General features: G+C 38.7%; 1 protein-coding gene across 1 annotated transcript in view; it reads left to right on the forward strand.

The window, feature by feature from the left end:
• Positions 1-19,109, forward strand: part of LOC136863196 (probable protein phosphatase CG10417) — a 209,977-nt gene that overhangs the window by 18,695 nt on the left and 172,173 nt on the right. The window contains exon 2 of the mRNA XM_067139558.2: positions 13,561-13,843. Coding sequence (XP_066995659.2) covers positions 13,561-13,843 — 283 coding nt within the window. The remainder of the gene's footprint in view (positions 1-13,560; positions 13,844-19,109) is intronic.

The following is a 19,109-nucleotide window of genomic DNA, read 5'->3' on the forward strand; positions in this document are numbered from 1 at the left end:
CTGCCTGACGAGGTCCCTCTAAATAACGGTTCGGTATCTTACTTCTCTGACATAGATCACAAGTGGCAAGAACCTTTCTGATTTCTCTTCCCATCTTGTCCCAGATAAAATTCTGTTGGATTTCAAACAGAACCTTATTAGCACCATAATGCCCTAATTCCCTGTGGATGAACCAAATTAACTCCACACGTAGCGATTTGGGTACACAAATAGCCCATTTATGTTCGCTAAATTTTCTAGCTAGAAATCCGTCTAACAATTTAAAAACGTGTCTACCGCGAGTCACAGTAACCTGCTCACCTCCCTGAAGTACAGACAAAGGTTCCCTACAGTCTTCGTCCACAGACTGTTCCACCAACAGGTTGCGTAATCTGTTTAGAGCAGGCTTATTGTCCTTACTAAGGCATGCACAAATTAAAATGCCTTCCTGTGTTTTCAGGAAACTTCCTTCATCACACAATTTCTGATCTCTAGACAACAGATCAGCAAGGACATTGTCTTTTCCTTTTATATGCACAACAGAAAAATCGTACTCCTGTAAGGCCAGTATCCACCTACTAACCCTATTGGATGATAGCTTACATGTAGGTATAAATGAAAGAGCATGATGATCAGTCCTAATCTCAAATTTTACACCTAAAACATACATTCTAAATTTACTTAAGGAATACACAATAGCTAAGAATTCAAGCTCCGTAATGGAATACCGTTTCTCCGGTCCACTTAAACCTATAGACGCTAATGACACAATTCCTAAGTCTCCGTTGTCATCCTCTTGACATAATACTCCAGCCAGACCATTGTGAGATGCGTCAGTGAGTAACACATACTTCTTATTTGCCACGGGGTACTTAGGAACAACTGCTTGCCTGAAACCTTCCTTTAAATCATTAAAAGCTTTGTGGTGACCTTCTGTCCATTTCCACTTACTGCCGGCTTTTAACAAGTCTAAACGGCTCAAGTAAGTTGGCAAATCTTAGTACAAAGCGTCTAAAGAAATTGCATACTCCAATATACGACCTTAATTCCTTGATATTTCTAGGTGTACTGGTATTCAATATTTTCTCAATCCTTGTACTCTCAGGCGTAACCCCTATCGCAGATACACGGTGTCCCAAAAATGTAACCTCCTGTCTACCAAAAACACGCTTATCTAACTTCAAAGTAAAACCAGCATGCTCTAACTTAGTAAACACCTTCTCTAAGTGACACAAGTGCTCTTCAAAGGTCCTAGACGCAATCACCAGATCATCAATATAAACCGTGGCGAAAAATCACCTGCATCATTACCTAATGCAATATTTAATGCTCTAATTAAGGCTGCAAAACTTGTCTTCGTCCCGTAGGGAACGCGCTGAAACTGATACAAGCTGTACTTATGACTAAATGCTGTCAGAGGCCTGTCCTCTACTCTCAAAGGAATCTGCCAAAAACTACTTCTTAAATCAACAGATGAAAACCATTTTTTACCCTCAAAGCCCCGAATTAACTCTTCAATAGTCTGTGATTTTAACTGGTCAGCACAAATACGTCTATTCATATCTCTCCCATCAATGCAAAGTCTGACGCTTCCATCACTCTTAGGCACAACGATTAAAGATTTTACATACTGGCTATTAGACACTTCAATTATCCCATCAGCTAACATAGCTTGTATCTGATCGTCAACTGCCTTGGCATATTTATGTGGGATAGCATACCGTGGCCCGCTGAAAGGACTGTCATCCAGCACTGGAAAAGAATGTTCATAAACATGTTTTACTGGGTTTCTTAGAAAAAATCTCAGCGTGTTCACATAACACTGCCAACAATTCGTCCCTCTGGACTTCCTCTAATTTACTGTTACTCGCAGCTTCAAATAAGGCATCCTTCTGATCCTCTTTCAACCACAACTGGCATAAATTAAACCCCTCACTGGGTTTCTCCCCATATCTAGAAACCTCAGTAACACTCCACATAGCACAAACATTCGTTTTCCTCTGAATTCCATTCCTCAGTTCGAGTTTGACATACTTATTATCCCACTTCAGATTTACTGTAGCATCATCGTAATCTGAGCCGATTTTAAAGTCAGCCAGTCACATCCCAAGATGAGATCAAATACAAGGTGAAGAATAACCAAACATACCTGTACTGAAATAAAACCCTCTATACAAATCGGCACCGCAACCTGCTTGCATATTTGTTTCGACTTTTTACCAACAGCTGTAATAATTAATGTAGACTTAACAGGCATCTCTTCTATCATAATACCCTGTTTAACTAAAGAGTCATACCATTCTGAACTAATACATGATTTCTGACTTCCAGTATCAATTAACGCGTTAACATACGCCCCCCAAACTTCTAATTGAACCACAGGATTAATCACTTCATCACCCGAATCTAAATAATTATTATCTGGTTCACACATAAGATCTTCCTTAACATCTAGGTCATATGGCAATAGTTTCTTAACACAATTCCTAACTACTTCCTGGTAAGGTTGGAATTCTGGCCCATCATTACAGCCTGCATTTAGTTTAAAGGTTGCGATCGTGTATCTACACTTGGCTCGTTAGTAACTTGTCCTCTGACTTGTTGGGCATTTCCTGTTCTATTTTCAGGTGCGCCACACCTACTGTTATTCCTTGGCTGAAACTGATTACGATTCTCAGAGTTTGGCTGTTTCCTATTGTCCCTTGGTTCACTATGAGGAACAAAATTATGTGCGTTTCCTGTTCTATGCCCAATGTTTCCTAGCGTATCAAAACTCCCTAATAACTGCTCCATTTCCTGAATAGTTTTAATACTTTGCATACACGCTGCTTCGCGTACCCTGTCTGGAAAATGTCATAACAGTAATCTGACTACATCTGAATCAGCCGTGATTCCGTCTAAATTCTGGCAAATCATAACATGTGACAAAAAATACTCAGTCATAGAGACACATTCATTATGTTTGAATTTCCCAAATACTACCCTTTCTCTTTCATGGCTTTGAACGTTTTCATTCCAGTATTTGTCTGTGAACTTCGTCTTAAATTCCTTCAGACTTTTCATGTTACTTTTATAGACTGAAAACCAGGAACGCGTCTCTCCCACAAAAGCATGATCAATAATGTCGATCGCCTCTTCCCAGTCCATAAACCCATCCTCAATCCGTTTCCCAAACCGTTTTTCTACTATTTTCAGAAATTCTAGTGGGTTAGTTTGTTTCCCATTGAACTGCGATAATTCGATTTCCTTACTGTAAATCCCTCCATGACTTTGCCTCTCAGCGTTACCTTGCCTTTTTCTTACTTCTCGTCGTATGCGTGCTTCTGCCATCGCTATGCGGTTCTCTACATCTCTATCTCTTCTTTCAGTTTCATTCACTACAGTGTTCTGTTTTTCTTTCAACGTCTTAATTTCCACTGTATTGCCTTCTACCATCGCAAACTTTTCTCTTTGTTCCCTAGTGTTGTCTTCTATTATACACTTAACCGTATCGATCTTGTTTTGTACCTGATCTTTAAATTCTTTTATTTCTTCCTTTTGGATCTCAACTTTATTATTAATACTTGTCACCTGTGTCTCTAACTCCTTTCTGGTGTTGTTGCTTTCTTTTTCCATTAATCCCAACAACTCACTCCTCTGCTCCACAAATTTCTTTTCTACCTCTTTTTTGTTTTGCTTAGTTGTCTCTTTCTGTTCCTCTATCTGCTTGTTAAATCTTTCATTTTGCTTAAATAATTCTTGTAACTGTTTGCTATGTTCGTCCATCCTTTTATTAGCTTCGTCCTTGTGTTCATTCAATGCCTTACTTAATTCTCGTTTAGTTTGTTCTACTTCATTTTTAATTTCTGATTTAGTTTGTTCCAATTCCTTTTTTATTTCAGATTTATTTTGTTCCATTTCATTTTTTATTTCAGATTTACTATCCTCTATTTTACTTAATATTAACTGCATCATTTCAAGTAACTGATTATTATTACTCTCAATGTTTGGGCTAACCTCCGCCTCGCCCCCCATCGTACTATCGTCTGAATCTAACGTAACTTCGTCATTCCTACTCTTACTCCCTTCGCTATCTTCGCTCCTAATATCAGTTTCCTCCTCTACACATTTATCTACCTCTTCCTTAGAATTACTTAAAGTACTACCCTTCAGCACGTGTCCACTACGCAGCGTAATGTCTTTCTCCTCTTGCTCAGCCATGTTACCCCCAAAATCAAACACACAAGAAAAATATACTGTGGATACACAACAGTTACCCCCAAACTACTGAATTTATCCTTCTATACCAGTACTTAATGATTTACGAACCCCACGTTGGGCGCCAATATGTGACGTACCCACTTTGCCCACAGATGTATCACAAAATTATAACGTGGCGGGTCACTTTAATATTAAAATAAATAAATGATATGTCATTGTTTCTCCATAAACAGTATCCCAAGGGTGCCAGTCTTCAAGCTTATGGCATGAAAACAAAAGTAGATAATTAATAATAATAATAATAATACGTAATGAGACTCAAAAACTCCCAGGGGTGAGGTGAACGGAACACAAATCATTAAGTACACTAACTTGGAATTTAAGGATCATTAATAATCATTTCAGAACATAAAAATTAAAACAGCTATTTATTAAGATGAAAAACGTGACGTAACGGCGTTTTAACAAAATCTGAACTTATGGAAGCAAAAGAAAAATTGAATGAAATTAATTTTAAAAATGAACTGTTGCGCGAAGACTTGCAGTAACTTATGCCTTTAGCTCACCAATTGTAGACTCTGTTGTCTTGAAGCTGATGATATGAGGATCTCTCGTGCCGGCTGCTTCATCTGTTGTTGGATTCCAGTCCTACTTCCTGTCTTTAACACATCCTACTGTACTCCTTACATAAAGTCGTAATGAGTCCTAATTTTAAATGCAAAACCACCATGGGTTATGTTCATGGAGAGAACAGTAGCGTAGCTAAATTCATAATAAAAGCTCTCCTCCCCTAACTAGTCAAAACCGGTCTCCCGTTGACTACCTCTCGTCATTGAGATAACAAGTCCCAATGAGAGTAACTTTTGAGTAGAATATACTCAGATGTGAAGTGAACTGAGTTAAAATCTTCTCCGACGTGCAGATGTAGAATCGTAGTAAGAGTCTCTTCCAAGAGTGAGAATCAGAATGTCCAATAAGAATGCTAATGTCCTCTCCAGCTCTTGTCGGTGGTATATATCGGTTCAAAAGTCTCCTTCCATCAGCCATATCACATGGTCCAGTAAGATTCGAGGTCTCATCCCTTCTCCGATGTATTGCTGTGAATCCATCACGTTGCTTCATTACGTTCATTCACATAGGCTGAACTTTCCCGCTGAAATAAAGCGTCCCGAAGTGGAGTTTGAAAAGTGGGTGTTAATAATGTATAAACTGTCTCTTCATGAGGTAGAGAGGGTAAGGTCTCTCGTAACCTAGATGACGTACTTTTCCTGGAATTGGGCTGAAATTAGCCTGCTGACTCTGGTCACCTCACAACGGCTATTGGAAAATTTACTGCAAGTTATAAATATGCATGATGTTGAAATACTTTACCCAATAATTTGTTCGTTCAGAATACGTTATAGCCGCGATACAAAGAAATGAAATGATGATTGAAATGGATGATAAAAACCCTATATATATATATATATTAATTTAAACATGACCTATCAGTGATTAAATATACACATCTTATCAATTAATTACATAGTTCAATAATTAAAAACATGCAGTGATGTCCCAAACATCACAAGTGCAGTAGTTGTAGGCCTGAACAAGCTTAGATTCAACTCCTGAAACACTTTCTTGAAGGATTAGCACACTTAAATAATCTTGCTTTTCCTCTACGCATATTCAAATATCTGTTATTAATGAATGTGCTGTAAGCTCTAAGTATAATTTGTGAGCTTTTCCTACAATAATTTACCTTTCTTCTCCTTACTTGCAGTCAGGAGAGTAATGGCCACACTAGGGGACATACCATATTCAGACATGCAAAGTCCCCCTGATTTAAGCAGGAGACTCCCTATTTTTGCTCCTTCCTCCCTCTCTCCTGATCGCAGAGACTTTATCTCCCGATTTTGAGAGCAAATTTAGTGTTCCTGTATATTTTGAAAATCCCAGGATTTTCCTTGTTCTTAAGTAGCCAGAGAGAATTGATGTTCAGGGGGCACTGGCAAGGTAGATGCAATCAGCTGGTAATGTTCTCAAATATGGCAGAATCTCTGACGTAATGCTTTTTATTTTATCATTTCCACATAGCAAATTTCCACTGTATTTTTAGCATTTTTACAAGGAAAAATAATCTCACTTCAGATAAAAGCTTCTTGAAAGAGAATTCTGGTAAAACTTTTAACCTTAAAACCCATTAGCAAGGCCTGTGCTTTGAGTACAAATCTAGTTCAGAAATTTTTGCAGACACCTAAGGCAGTTACAATGAAGAATTATGTTCTAAAACTCAGATACATGCTGAATTTCAGTATTTACAAATAAATTATGTAGTTGAGTAGCATAATGTGTTAAATGTTCTTCAAAGTTACGTAATCAATGAGGTGTCGGGATATGCCGCAAACAAATCTGATTTTATTCTTTTGAACGTTTGCACATCTTCATATTGTACAGTTACACAGTATTTCTGTAATTATTTTTGAGACAGATGCGTGGTATTGTTTTCTGACAAGTTCCACAAATACACTTAGACAAATTTTTCTCCCGCATTTGTGAAGACTCGTGAGCAGTCAGAGTAGCCAACCTGATGCGAAGCTCATTTTCACCTTAATTACTAGTCATGTTGTATTATTTCTTAATTGACCATGTACCATATTTGGATTCATAGATGGACTGCTGCTGCCAAGAACTGTGGGTGAAAAATTTTTGGGTACAGCTTTGTGTGTGGACTACACCATTCATTTTGGGAAGTGATTTAATTTAATGCTTTTCCTTTTTATTTCTTTTGTCATGTGTAGAATTTTTTTTTTCCTTCATATTTTGCTGGGCTGAGAGGCTCAGATGGTAAGAGTGCTGACTTGAGTGTAACACGGCCAACTCTGCATCTGCTCAGTCTGGTGGCATTTGAAGGTACTCGGATATTTCAGCTTAGTATTGGTAGATTTATTGCACATAAAGGAACCTCTGTACCACAAAATTATGGCCGCTTGGTGTGTCTGAAAACCATAAAAGTAGGCCTACCTATAGGGATGTAGATTCAGTGATATTTTTTCTTCATATTCTATCACCATTTATATTCTGATTGGTTGGAGTGAAATTTGTTTCCTACTTTCAGTATTATCCCTCTTTTACACTTTTCAAGGGGCCCTGGGAATAGTGGTGTAAATAGGGGGAAAGTGTAAGTTATGGGAAACATCTTATACATGCCTACATTAAAATGCTCTGGAAAAGGAAGGAAATGTTAACACAAAAGCATATTATTAATTTATTGAATATTTCAATCTTAATCATATTTCTTACCTCAAATGTCCAATGTTAATTAACTGTTCATAATATACTGCCTTTGTAATTCTGCTCATCCACTGACCTGTAGAAGGCTACTGGTAGGTAGTTAAAATATTGTATAATATATATTCTTTTAATCTGGTTTTCTTTCTTAGAAAAAGCTATAGAATTATTTAGGATGCAGTAAATTTTCTTTCTCTGGATGGAACATTCTAATTACTGCTATTGTGCTTATTTTCAACATTAACACACTTATTCCATATGGAATAGTCCAGAATCGATCTCAGTTTACACTTCTTATCTCTAATGTCCTCTATTTGTTTTTTGAGTTATAAAAATTATTTTCACCCCTTCTCCAGTTGACAGCTACGTATGTAAAATGTCCACTGCTGCACTTGCCTCAGCACTGGTAGACAGCACTGATCATCTTCATTGTTACTGGTAGGAGACTCAGCTCTTACTTGTTCTGCAGCCAACTCCCCCACATTATTTCCTCTGCAGTTATTATAGCATCATCCATCTGAAGAAAGTCTCTGCAGTTTGATTGAGACATTCTCCATACATCAGGAAGCAAGCTGCCAACCCCACCTTTTCATCTTCTACTAGCAGCTGAGATTCAGGATGATTCTTGAAAAATCCTGCTTTCGAGAAACAATTTGAGAAGGTAGTCTGCTTTAGAGCTTTCCAAGACTTTGCAATGAAATGAAATGCATCCAGGATTCAAACTTTGATGGATCCTTTCCAGCATCCATAAGGAATAACATTTGCTGCCCCAGATGCTTCCTATAAACTGCCTTAGAAGTGTATAAGCCCTAAATCCATTCGTTGCAGCTTGGTTGTGCAGTTACCAGGCAGTGAATCTAACTGGATATTCCTCAAATAAATTTCCATGAGATGTGCAGGACAGGGGTTGATGATGATCTTCCTTCACAGTTCAAAATAATTAGGGGAACATGTTTTGTAACGTCCGGTATGTGAACGGTAATTTGGTAGATGGGGTTCCAATGGTTGTACAGCACACCTTGAGACCTTTAGATACTCAGGATATGTCAAATTGAAGTTTACTCCATCTGGAGGCATAGCCATGAATTAAACTGTCAGGTGACCCCTCAAAACAAAATGAATAACAGTGCGTCCAAGTGTCGTTGTGAGGTACACAGACTATTGCTGTCATTTGAGCACATATGTAGACCAGCACGTCTCGTGAGACATCTTAACGAGGTTCAAGTTCAAGGGTTGTCACTTTGATCTAGGAAGAATTGACTTTCCGTCGTGTTGCTGTGGATGTCTCTCCGTCAGCTATTCAACACTTGTGGAATCGCTACAATGAGACAGGCCAGTCCACAAGGAGGGTTGGACAACCCCACAGGATGACCGTCATTCAGCAACTGCCAGAGAACTGCAACAAGACCTCAGGAGGGTCACTGGAGTCATGGTATCTAACCGGACGGTAAGGAATAGGTTAAGATAAGTGTCCTTACGACCCAGACCTACTGTTTGAGTGCCACTTTTAACGCAGCAACATCGCACAGCTTGCCTTCTGTTTGCTCGTACCCACGTCAACTGGAGACCTGTGTTGTTCACCGACGAGCCCAGATTTCCCCTGACACAGTGTGATGGGCGTCAGCGTGTATGGAGATGCCGTGGTGAGCAGAACATGCCAAACGTTGTCCAGGAAGGCAACCAGTTCAGACAAGGTTCTGTAATGGTGTGGGGTTGGCATCAGTATTGAATGGCCATGCGGATCTTGGCTTCGTCCATGGTAATCTTACCGCTGTGGGGTACATCGAGCAGATACTGCTGCAGCATCTGTTGGTTGCTGCATAGGGTGTTGGCCCTGAATTCGTACTCGTGCACGACAATGCCAGGGCTCACATAGCGTGCATCACCAAAGCTGTGTTGGAAGAACTGGACATTCAAGAGATGGAATGGCGAGCAGTGAGTCCCGACGTTAATCCCATAGAGCATGTATGGAATAGGCTTGATAGAAGTGTTCATGTGTGTCGTGTTCCACCACAGACTCTCCAAGACTTCGAACAGGCTCTCATTGAAGAATGGGACCTGATAGCACAACGTGACCTCTGTCAACTTATACGGAGCATGCCATGTAGGTTCTCCTTCTGTTATAAAAATCCACCTTGGAGGACTGTTATCACTTTGTTTTGACACTATTTAGACATTTCAGTGTGTGTTCTGAAAATGAATGCGAATCCATCGATGTTCTTTTGTATACTTAAACGGTAAAGAATGAAGGTTTAGTTGGTAATATACCTGGGTGTGAGGGAGCATGGCATACGTTCAAAAATATGTTCCCCTAATTTTTTTGTACTGTGTATTTTTGCAGCCATTTGCTGTCAAGAAAAGATTGAGGTCATCCAAATTTTATGATTGGTAATGACCACACATGCTTGAAGCAACAGGGCCTTTTAGATTTCCATATTGCAAAAGTGTGGAGGCTTTTCAGAACCATCAATTTGGCTCCTATTGCTGAGGCCCCCTTTTTTTCGTTTTTTTTTTTTTCACCTGGCATTGAATGCTGAAGGCTTGCTTGGGAACACACTGCGAAGCAGTCCGGTTTTGTCTAGGTTGAAAATGTTCCTGGGTTTGTATTTGTTGGTCATCTCCTGCAATCATCCATTGATCCACTTGCGTGTCAGTGCAATGCGTGTTCTGCGGAACAAATCAACTTTTTCCAATATTCGAACCTTCTCTTCCATAATAAATGTTTTCCTTTCTGTCATTTTTATTTTTCCCGTTACACGTTGCACATTATTTCAATGCATCTGTTACTTTTATCTTCGTGATGAAGGCGAACTCAGACAAAAATCTGCTCCCACTTCTTTATCTGACTGTATTTTCTTCTGTCTTTTGTGTGGCGTAGAAAGATCAACAACACTTTCATCAGAAAACATGTTAAGTACTTCATAACTAGAGCTGGGATTTTTATGTAGTATCTTTTTTTTTTTTTTTTTTTTTTTGCTAGGGGCTTTACGTCGCACCGACACAGATAGGTCTTATGGCGACGATGGGATAGGAAAGGCCTAGGTGTTGGAAGGAAGCGGCCGTGGCCTTAATTAAGGTACAGCCCCAGCATTTGCCTGGTGTGAAAATGGGAAACCACGGAAAACCATCTTCAGGGCTGCCGATAGTGGGATTCGAACCTACTATCTCCCGGATGCAAGCTCACAGCCGCGTACCTCTACGCGCACGGCCAACTCGCCCGGTTTATGTAGTATCAAGTGGCATAACATGTACATAAGTATGTAACAAAAAGCACCAAAATATGTAATATCATATAATTAATATAAACTTACCATTTTGTCAGTTACAACACACTAAACATGCTTTATATTACATTTTGCAGCACAGTGAACAATTAAGTATTTTTCAATGTTCTCTGGGGTCAGGGAAAGGCGTTTGTCACTTAGGATGTTCTTATATATCTTTCAACATCGCATGATGTAACTGGGGCAAATTTTAGGACAGGAATTTTCGCTGGAGAAATGTCCTTGGGAGGATCAACGTCATCTCCATTTAGAATTCGGCACACACTGTGAAATGTTGAATAACCAGGATTTCTCTTCAACACTTTTTGCAATTTACTCAATACACTTGCACCAGTTTCCCCATGTACAGCACTTAGTTTATCAATAGCATCCTCTATGATGGCAATAGAATCTTGCAGTGGCAATCCTGATGTTTCTAGACGTTTGATGGTTTCTGGAAGCCAGCAGAAGTTGCCCCTGATGTAGGTGATTGAGGAAACCACTTTGGAGTCACTAAAGGCTGTTTGTGATTCACTAATAGATACAGCATTTTCAGGATCAAAATAATCTCCCACAGTCTTTATAGCATCTAGGTGCTCACTATAGAATTTAACTGCTTCTATCCATGTCCCCCACCTCGTTAACACTGTTTCCGGCGGCAGTGGTACCTATGGCAATTGCTGTTTGTAAGATAGCACTCGTTGTGGAGCTTTTAGAAAAACCATTTTTGTTGCTGAAATTAATCTATTCACTTGTGGAAACTTAGCTCTAATATCTTCAGCAACACATTGCAGTCCATGAGCCAAGAATGTAAAATGGAGCATATTGGGATAAAACACCTTCAAAGCAGTTGCAGCCTTAAGCATATATGCTGCAGCATCAGAATGCATCACTAATACCTTTTCCTCTTTCATCTCAGTCAGCCACAGAGCTCTTAATCCATCATTCACAAATCTCGCAGTAGTTGAGTGATTTGTATAGTCTAGCTCTTTACAGTAGATCAAACATGGTTTTGAGGAGCTGTCAGGTTCTAGCTTCCCCACCACAAGATTTGCAATAAATCTACCCTTAGCATCTGTTGTTTCATCAACAGCAACCCATATGAAAGAATTTCCTATATGCTGTCTTATGTTGTGCATTACCTCGTCGTAGCAGACTTGAAGATAATTCTTGCGTAGTGTTGATTGGTTAGGAACATGTTGCTTGCAGTATTTTTCCAGAAAAGATGTGAATTCAGGCACTTCAAGTTGATACCATGGAATATTGGCTGCAATCATTGCACTGCATAAGTCTTTATAAAAAGGGTTACTTGAAGGTGAAGGCTGCATCTGTGTTAAAAGGATTTGCTTCTTTTGTAGACCTAACTGTTGGTTTTTCTATGCAGAGCACTTCGTGCATTTACTCAAGCTGGGATTTCATGGAACATGCAATATGTTTGTTGCATGCTTGGCAAATCGCTACTTTGCCATCAGTTGCAAAGGACTCATCAACTGCAATCCATGATTTTAACTTTGAAGCCAGCGAGGATGCTAATGGTACCATATTGACTAGAGGAAACTGATGTTCATGAACTATGTTCTTCAGCTGTTCACAAGAAACTAAAACCTAATTGAGATGTTTCAAAGGAAGACAGCTCTAACAACAGATTTGGAAATTCCTAAGTACATAACAAATACGTCACAGAAACGCGCTTAGAAAAATATTCCTGGAAACTCCAACATGAAAGTGGCTAGTTGTAAAGCAGTTAACTCTAAAAGGGATGAGAGATTTAAGACTGGCACATGTAAAGTAACAGTTTTCCTGCAGCTAATTGGAATCTTTAGAATAACCTATTTCGCAAGGGTCTCTACCTGCACCTATCATCCTATCAAATACCTGTCACTCATAATTACCTTAATCCCCCTGTTGAGAGAATAAACAATAGCCCCACATTAAGTGTGAAACTTCAATTCAGCAATTTATTATATATGAAAACAGGAAAACGCTAAAATATGTAATTTTATGTAATATCACTAAGAATATGTAGAATACCCACAAATATAAAAAAATATGTAAAATGAAATTCGGTAATAACCCTAATATAGTGTTTTGTGAACATATGACTTTTCCCAGCACCTAAATAGCAAGGAACAAAATATGTAATTACATAGAAATCCCAGCTCTATTCATAACAATAATACAAGCTACAGCAAGACCAGGGAACATAAACAAAAAAACAAGAGGCATGGCAAGGCTTAGTCTACTAGATAGTAGATAGCGATAATACATGATTAGACTGGATGTTACGTATGTCGTGCTGCCAACTGTAGACCCGAGTACTACACAGTGATTTTTAAAAATATTTTAAAGTGTACAGTGCACATTTAACCATCATTAAATGTCTACTACTTGGCAAAAGTAAACATATAGTTTTGTGGAGAAAAAACATAAAACACATCTGAAAATATACGATACTTGTTTTAAGGCCAAAAACATAAGAATACAGAAAAAAGTACAATCTGCCAACCCTAATGTAGATCCTGTGCTGATAAATGCAGGAGTTTCTGCTCTACAAGCTGGCTGTTGCTTGACGTTATAACACAAAAACGTCTGCGGCCATGTCAGTGACACAGCCGGCAGGTGTTTAAAAACATTTTTTTTAATAGTGCAAGTCTTCAAGCCCGCCGTATATAGCAGTCAAAATTTCCTTTGGCAGATCTTTCCTATTATTAGCTTTGCAAGATATTAGTGTGTACGGATTTATTTATTTTTTCCTCTTCCCACACAGCATGAACGAAGGGGCTCAATATTAAATGTGTTTACAGTTTGTATTTATTCTTAGGTTTTATATGCCTTTTCTTTTCAGGATGCCCACAATTGCATTGTCGATTTTGATAATGACACATCGTTATTTGCTGTGTATGATGGACATGGTGGCCATGAGGTTGCAGCGTATGCCTCAGAACATTACCCTCATGTTCTGAAGAAATCTGAGAGGTATAAGGAAGGTGAATTGGAACTGGCATTGAAGGAAACATTTCTCGAATTTGATGCCCATTTGGGTTCGGAAGAAGGATTAATGAATCTTGAACTAGTGTCGAGAGATAAAAACTCTGATAATCAAGATGGCAATGTCTCTTCTGATTCAGGTACTGTTTCTACTAGACTGTATAATGGCTGAAAATGTCATTTGCATGGTATACATAATTGTTTTTTATAAATTTTTATTTAAGGATTGTGCAAATTTATTTTTTTGTTTTTAATAAATTATTATTTGTAATGGACCATTGTATCTGGAATTGAGTTATTTCCCAGGAATGGTGGCTATAAAAAAACATTCACATTTTACCGTTTTAATATTTTGTTTATTCATATTTCTGTAGAGGATTGGATTGGCTATTTTTTAAATTTTTGTTCTGTTTCAACCAGTGCTCCTACTAGTAAATGGAACAAATGGTTATTTTTGTGTATCATGTTCCACTGTATCTGTTACAGTGTATTATTAGGATGTAAAGTAACTTGATACAAGGTGCAGGGTATCTTTTGGGAGGAACAGTGTCGTTTACACCCTGTGCTGCCTCTTGCAGCCTCTAGCTGCACTGTTACTTAGTACGTAAACAGCGGTACTGTACCTTCATCTCGCATTCTCCACTCCCTTCTTCAATCCCTTTATACCTTCTACCAGGTTGGTACTCACATTCTTAACTATTCCCAGAAATTTTTGCAGAGATCCCTTTACATTACATGGTCAGAATAGCAACTCCTTACGGGGACAGTCTGGAGATAGAGATATTTTTATGTAATGCATGGATTTTCACGAAACTTTGTAGGAATGTTACCTAAATAAAAGTAGGTATATCACGAAAATTTATTTCATATATATATAATTAAGAGTTTTCCAAAAAAAAATGTTTTTGAAAACATTTTTTAAAATTTTCAGAGGTGCCAACTATTACGGATTGTCCGTAATGATTACGAATTTTATTTCACGATTGTGACATTGCGGTCAAAGGGGAAATTATTATGAAAAAGCAACATTATCACCAGAAAAATTAATTTCTACCAAAAAAAAAGAAATTTTGTTCAATCCCTTCGAGGATTACTGGCCAACCCTCCTTGTTTCAGTGTTTGTAAGTTGGCAACTGAACATATTGGGTCGTTACTTCCTGTTGTTTCCCCGCGAGCGTTGTGAAATAACGGCCAGCTACATAGATATACACTGCTCCACCTTAGCTAGAATGAATCAAATCAGCCGTGAAGTAGGCTCTACTCCTTGCTCTGCTGTTCTCCAGTGTGTGTGTTCGGCTCTCTCTTTGTTGTGTGCGTAGATGTGAGTGGTATATTTAGTGCGTTTCAGTTTTAATTATCCTAGTCGCTGATTCAAAAAGAAGTAATTGGTTTTGTAAAATGAAGCTGAGCAATTGTCAAAAAAAGCATCTTCTTCTGAGAAGACAGCAGTGTTACAGAAATATCGAGATGGATACACAAACGAATGGCCATGCATACTTGCCTCACATTAAGGTGAAAACCACGTGTTCTGCAGTGTGTGTTCGTGTGATTTCACTGTGGCTCATGGAGGGCGAGATGATTGTAGAAGACACACAAAATCCAAGAAGCATCACACATACGGTGAATCAAAATTACGAAACCAGTCTGTTTCATCGTTCTTCATAAAAGGTAATGAAACTGCAGTGACAAATGTCAAATTGCTGTTCACATAATTTCTTTTGGAGCATAATGTTCCCTTATCAGTTTCAGACCATGCTGGAAATTTATTTAGATCAGTGCCCCCCCCCCCCCCGACTAAAATATCTCAGAAATATGGTTGTGCAAGAATGAAAATCTCTGCCTTAGTTCTATACATGGCATCTGAGACAAAAAAGGAAATAAGTGAACTTTTACAAATAATGCCTTTCACTTTAGTTACTGATGGTAGTACGGATTCAAATGCAGTTAAACTTTATCCTATAGTTGTCTCTTTCTTTAATGCTCAGAGAGGCCGAATATAAACTTTTCTTTTGTCGTTGTTAGAGAGTACTGACAACACTGGTGAGGGAATTTTCTGTTATTAATAGTAAATTGTCTTCTTTGGCCATTCCATGGGGAAAATTGCATTTCTTTTTCATCTGACAATGCATACACAATAATAGGGGTAAATAAATTTGTTGCCAAATTTGTGCAGGCATTCTTCTGTTTATGTCCTGGGTTGTTCATGTCATTTCGTACATATCTGTGCACAAAAAGCAGTAGCCTAATTATCAGTCAATGTATAGAACTTTTTGGTTCAGTTATATTACTATCTTGATATGAGTTCTAGAAGGCTAAACATGTTGAAAGATCAGGCTGTTTGTGGCACAGTGTCTCACAAAATTTTTAAATATGTCAATACCAATTGGCTTTCACTTCTTCAGTCTATTAATTGAGTTCTTGAGTAGTGGGAAGCTTTGACACTCACGTTTTGTAGCAATCCCCACCATTAAAATGAGAGCACCAAGTTGTTTGAAACTGTAAAATCTTTCATACAAGACCCACACAATACTGTTTTGCTACTTTCTTCAGAGTACACTTCCTGTCTTTAACTCAAATTTATTTCTGCAAAAAGATTCTCCAGCCATACATCTTCTTAGGAGAAAACTTATTGGTCTTTTAACTGACTTATTGGTCACATTTGTTCACCCATGTTCTATTCAGTCAGAATCTACCTCCCTTTTGAGTGTTGCATTCAAGAGGAGGAAATACCAGCAAGCCACTGAGGACCTGATAATTGGAGCAAAAGCCAGGGCATACTTGAAAGATAATGGTTGTGTTGAAGAGATGTATTACAATTCTGTGAGAGAGTTTTATATGGCAGCTTGCAGTTACATTATCAGGAAATTTCCCCTTGATGATGAATTTCTTCATGCCGAACTTGTAGACATCTCTCTCGTAATGAAGGTTTCCTATTCATCTCTTGAATATTTTGTTTGAAGATTCCCAAGTTCGGTCAAGGAAAGTGAACATGATAAAAAACTGAAGAGGAATTTGCAGTTTACCAGTGTGGTAGATACTTTCCCTGAATATATTGATCTAAATAAATTTCCAGCGTGGTCTGAAACTGGATCTAACATTGATGTGAACTGGGACAACATTGCAGAGCTTAAAAATGGAAGTGGACATAATACACATAAAGTCCACAAACCTACTACGCTGGCGTAGCAAGGGGGAGAGGTGATACTCCCAGGTGGTGGATGGGGGAGGGCTCCTAACCGGCTTGCCGGCGGACTTGAGGGAAATAAAATACCTCTCTCGGACCAAACACAAAACCCCCCTGTGGGTGGGGGACGCAGAGGAAGAATACACCCACGGTATCCCCTGCCTGTTGTAAGAGGCAACTAAAAGGGGCGGCCAAGGGATGATCCAATTAGACCCATGAGAATACTTGTAATTAGTACCATCACGCAGGGAACGTCATGGGTCGTATTTACTTGCGCATAGTACCACTATGTTAGGTACGCAGTAGGTTTGTGATTAGTAGCAACAGTGTGTGAATCAGGAGGTGGGTCCTACAGTACCTGTGATTCGTACCCTTATATGAGCGACACCATGATTCTGCCTTACCTATACTCAGTTCCCACTATGTGAGGAATTCCACGGGACAGTGAGAGTCCCTGTGGTTAGTCCACATATGTGAACGCAATAGGTTTACGTTGCCTGTAAATAGAGCCGCAATGTGCGAAACACCGTAGGTCTGTGTTATATGTCCTCATTACACTACCTGTGAATAGTACCATAATGTGTGGAATACCCCGAGTCTACGCTACTTTTGATTAGTATTGCAGCATTACACATAGCATGGTTCTACTTTCCTAGCGATAAATAACATTATGAGGGGCCGATGACCTGGATTTTGGACCCGTTTCGACTATAAGCATAATTGATTCAGCATTGTGCTATAGAAGCAGTCCCTTGGTCAGTAATACTATTGTTTTGTGCCAGCATCTGTGCATGTGAGGCATTCATTCTTCGTCCTCACGCTTTGAATTCAGGTCAGTGGAGGGTTTTGGACTTCTATGTTGTCATTTCATTTCGTCCCATTTCGTACCATTAGGGGCCGATGACCTCGATGTTAGGCCCCTTTAAACAACAAACCTCAATCAATCATCATCAGACCTTAAGTAGTGTTGTATTTGCAGTACTAAGTGTACCTCACAGTAACTCTCCCATAGAAAGAGTTTTCAGTGATAGGAAAAACCAGACAGGATTCAGGCCTACATTATGTACATCTACACTGGAATCGCTTGTGGTTCTGAAGACAAAAATGTCATCTCAGCAAAGTATGTTTCAAGAATACCTACACTACAGGGTGCAAAACAAGCTACAAATAATTTTTTATCACAGAACTAACAGGTAATGAGCAAATTTTATTGTGTAATGTGATATACTTTGGAATAGATTGCTGCTGGAAAGTGCAAACGGGGTGCTTTGAATTTGACTTGTAAATGTTTTTTTTGGGGGGGGGGGGTGCGCGAGTTAAAAATGGGATTACTGATAACCCACTTCAAAGGTCGGAACCTCTGAATTTTTAATTCCATTTTTCATGGCATTTTAGATGTCATTGAAAATTAGGAATTACGTTGATAATACTTCTTTAAAAAGCACTGTGTATTGGTTTTTCTGTACATAATTGATATAAGGAGATAGAGGAGACCATACAGTTATTGCCCACCTGATAGTTATTGACCACTTTCTACAAATCATCTTCAAACAGGAGAATGCTTTGTTATTATTACCTTTTCTGCCAGTAGATGGCAGAGGGATCTTTCCTTCCATTAGTCTCAAACATTCACCTAGCATAATTTACTCTGAGAGGTTGATTGCTGCTGCCTAGCGACAGTGTAAAGGTTGTGTGATATTTCTTGTGTATTTCATAAGGTTTGGTGCCCATGTAATGATAATAGTGGTTGCTGTATCATTATTATTATTATTATTATTATTATTATTATTATTATTTCCAGCCTGGATTGATTCAGCAGGAAAGTACCGTATTTACTTGCGTAATTTTCCCTCCTTGACTTTTAGAACAAAAATTTGGAAAAAAGATATCACATATCCCCCTCCCTTGTTTTATCTACAGTTTCCACTAACTGCGAATCACGGACTTGCTCTATATAGTCTTCGTGATTCATGTCGATGTACAGAAATCGGGAACTCTGTGTTCTCCCCAGAAATTTTTGTCAGCCGGGTGGCAGGAATGAGTAGCCGGGCAGGGAATACTACGTAAAACTTCAATATGAAAAAAATTTCAATTCGTTCCCTCAGGCATTAACAATAATATCAGACAGGTGAACATTAACTGCAAACTATTTTAGTGTTGCTATCACGAACAAGACATAACAGAGAATTTTGAACTTCAAGTGTTCTATTGCTCGTTCCAAA

The sequence above is a fragment of the Anabrus simplex genome, chromosome 2, assembly GCF_040414725.1.
Source record: "Anabrus simplex isolate iqAnaSimp1 chromosome 2, ASM4041472v1, whole genome shotgun sequence".
NCBI classification, from domain to species: domain Eukaryota; kingdom Metazoa; phylum Arthropoda; class Insecta; order Orthoptera; family Tettigoniidae; genus Anabrus; species Anabrus simplex.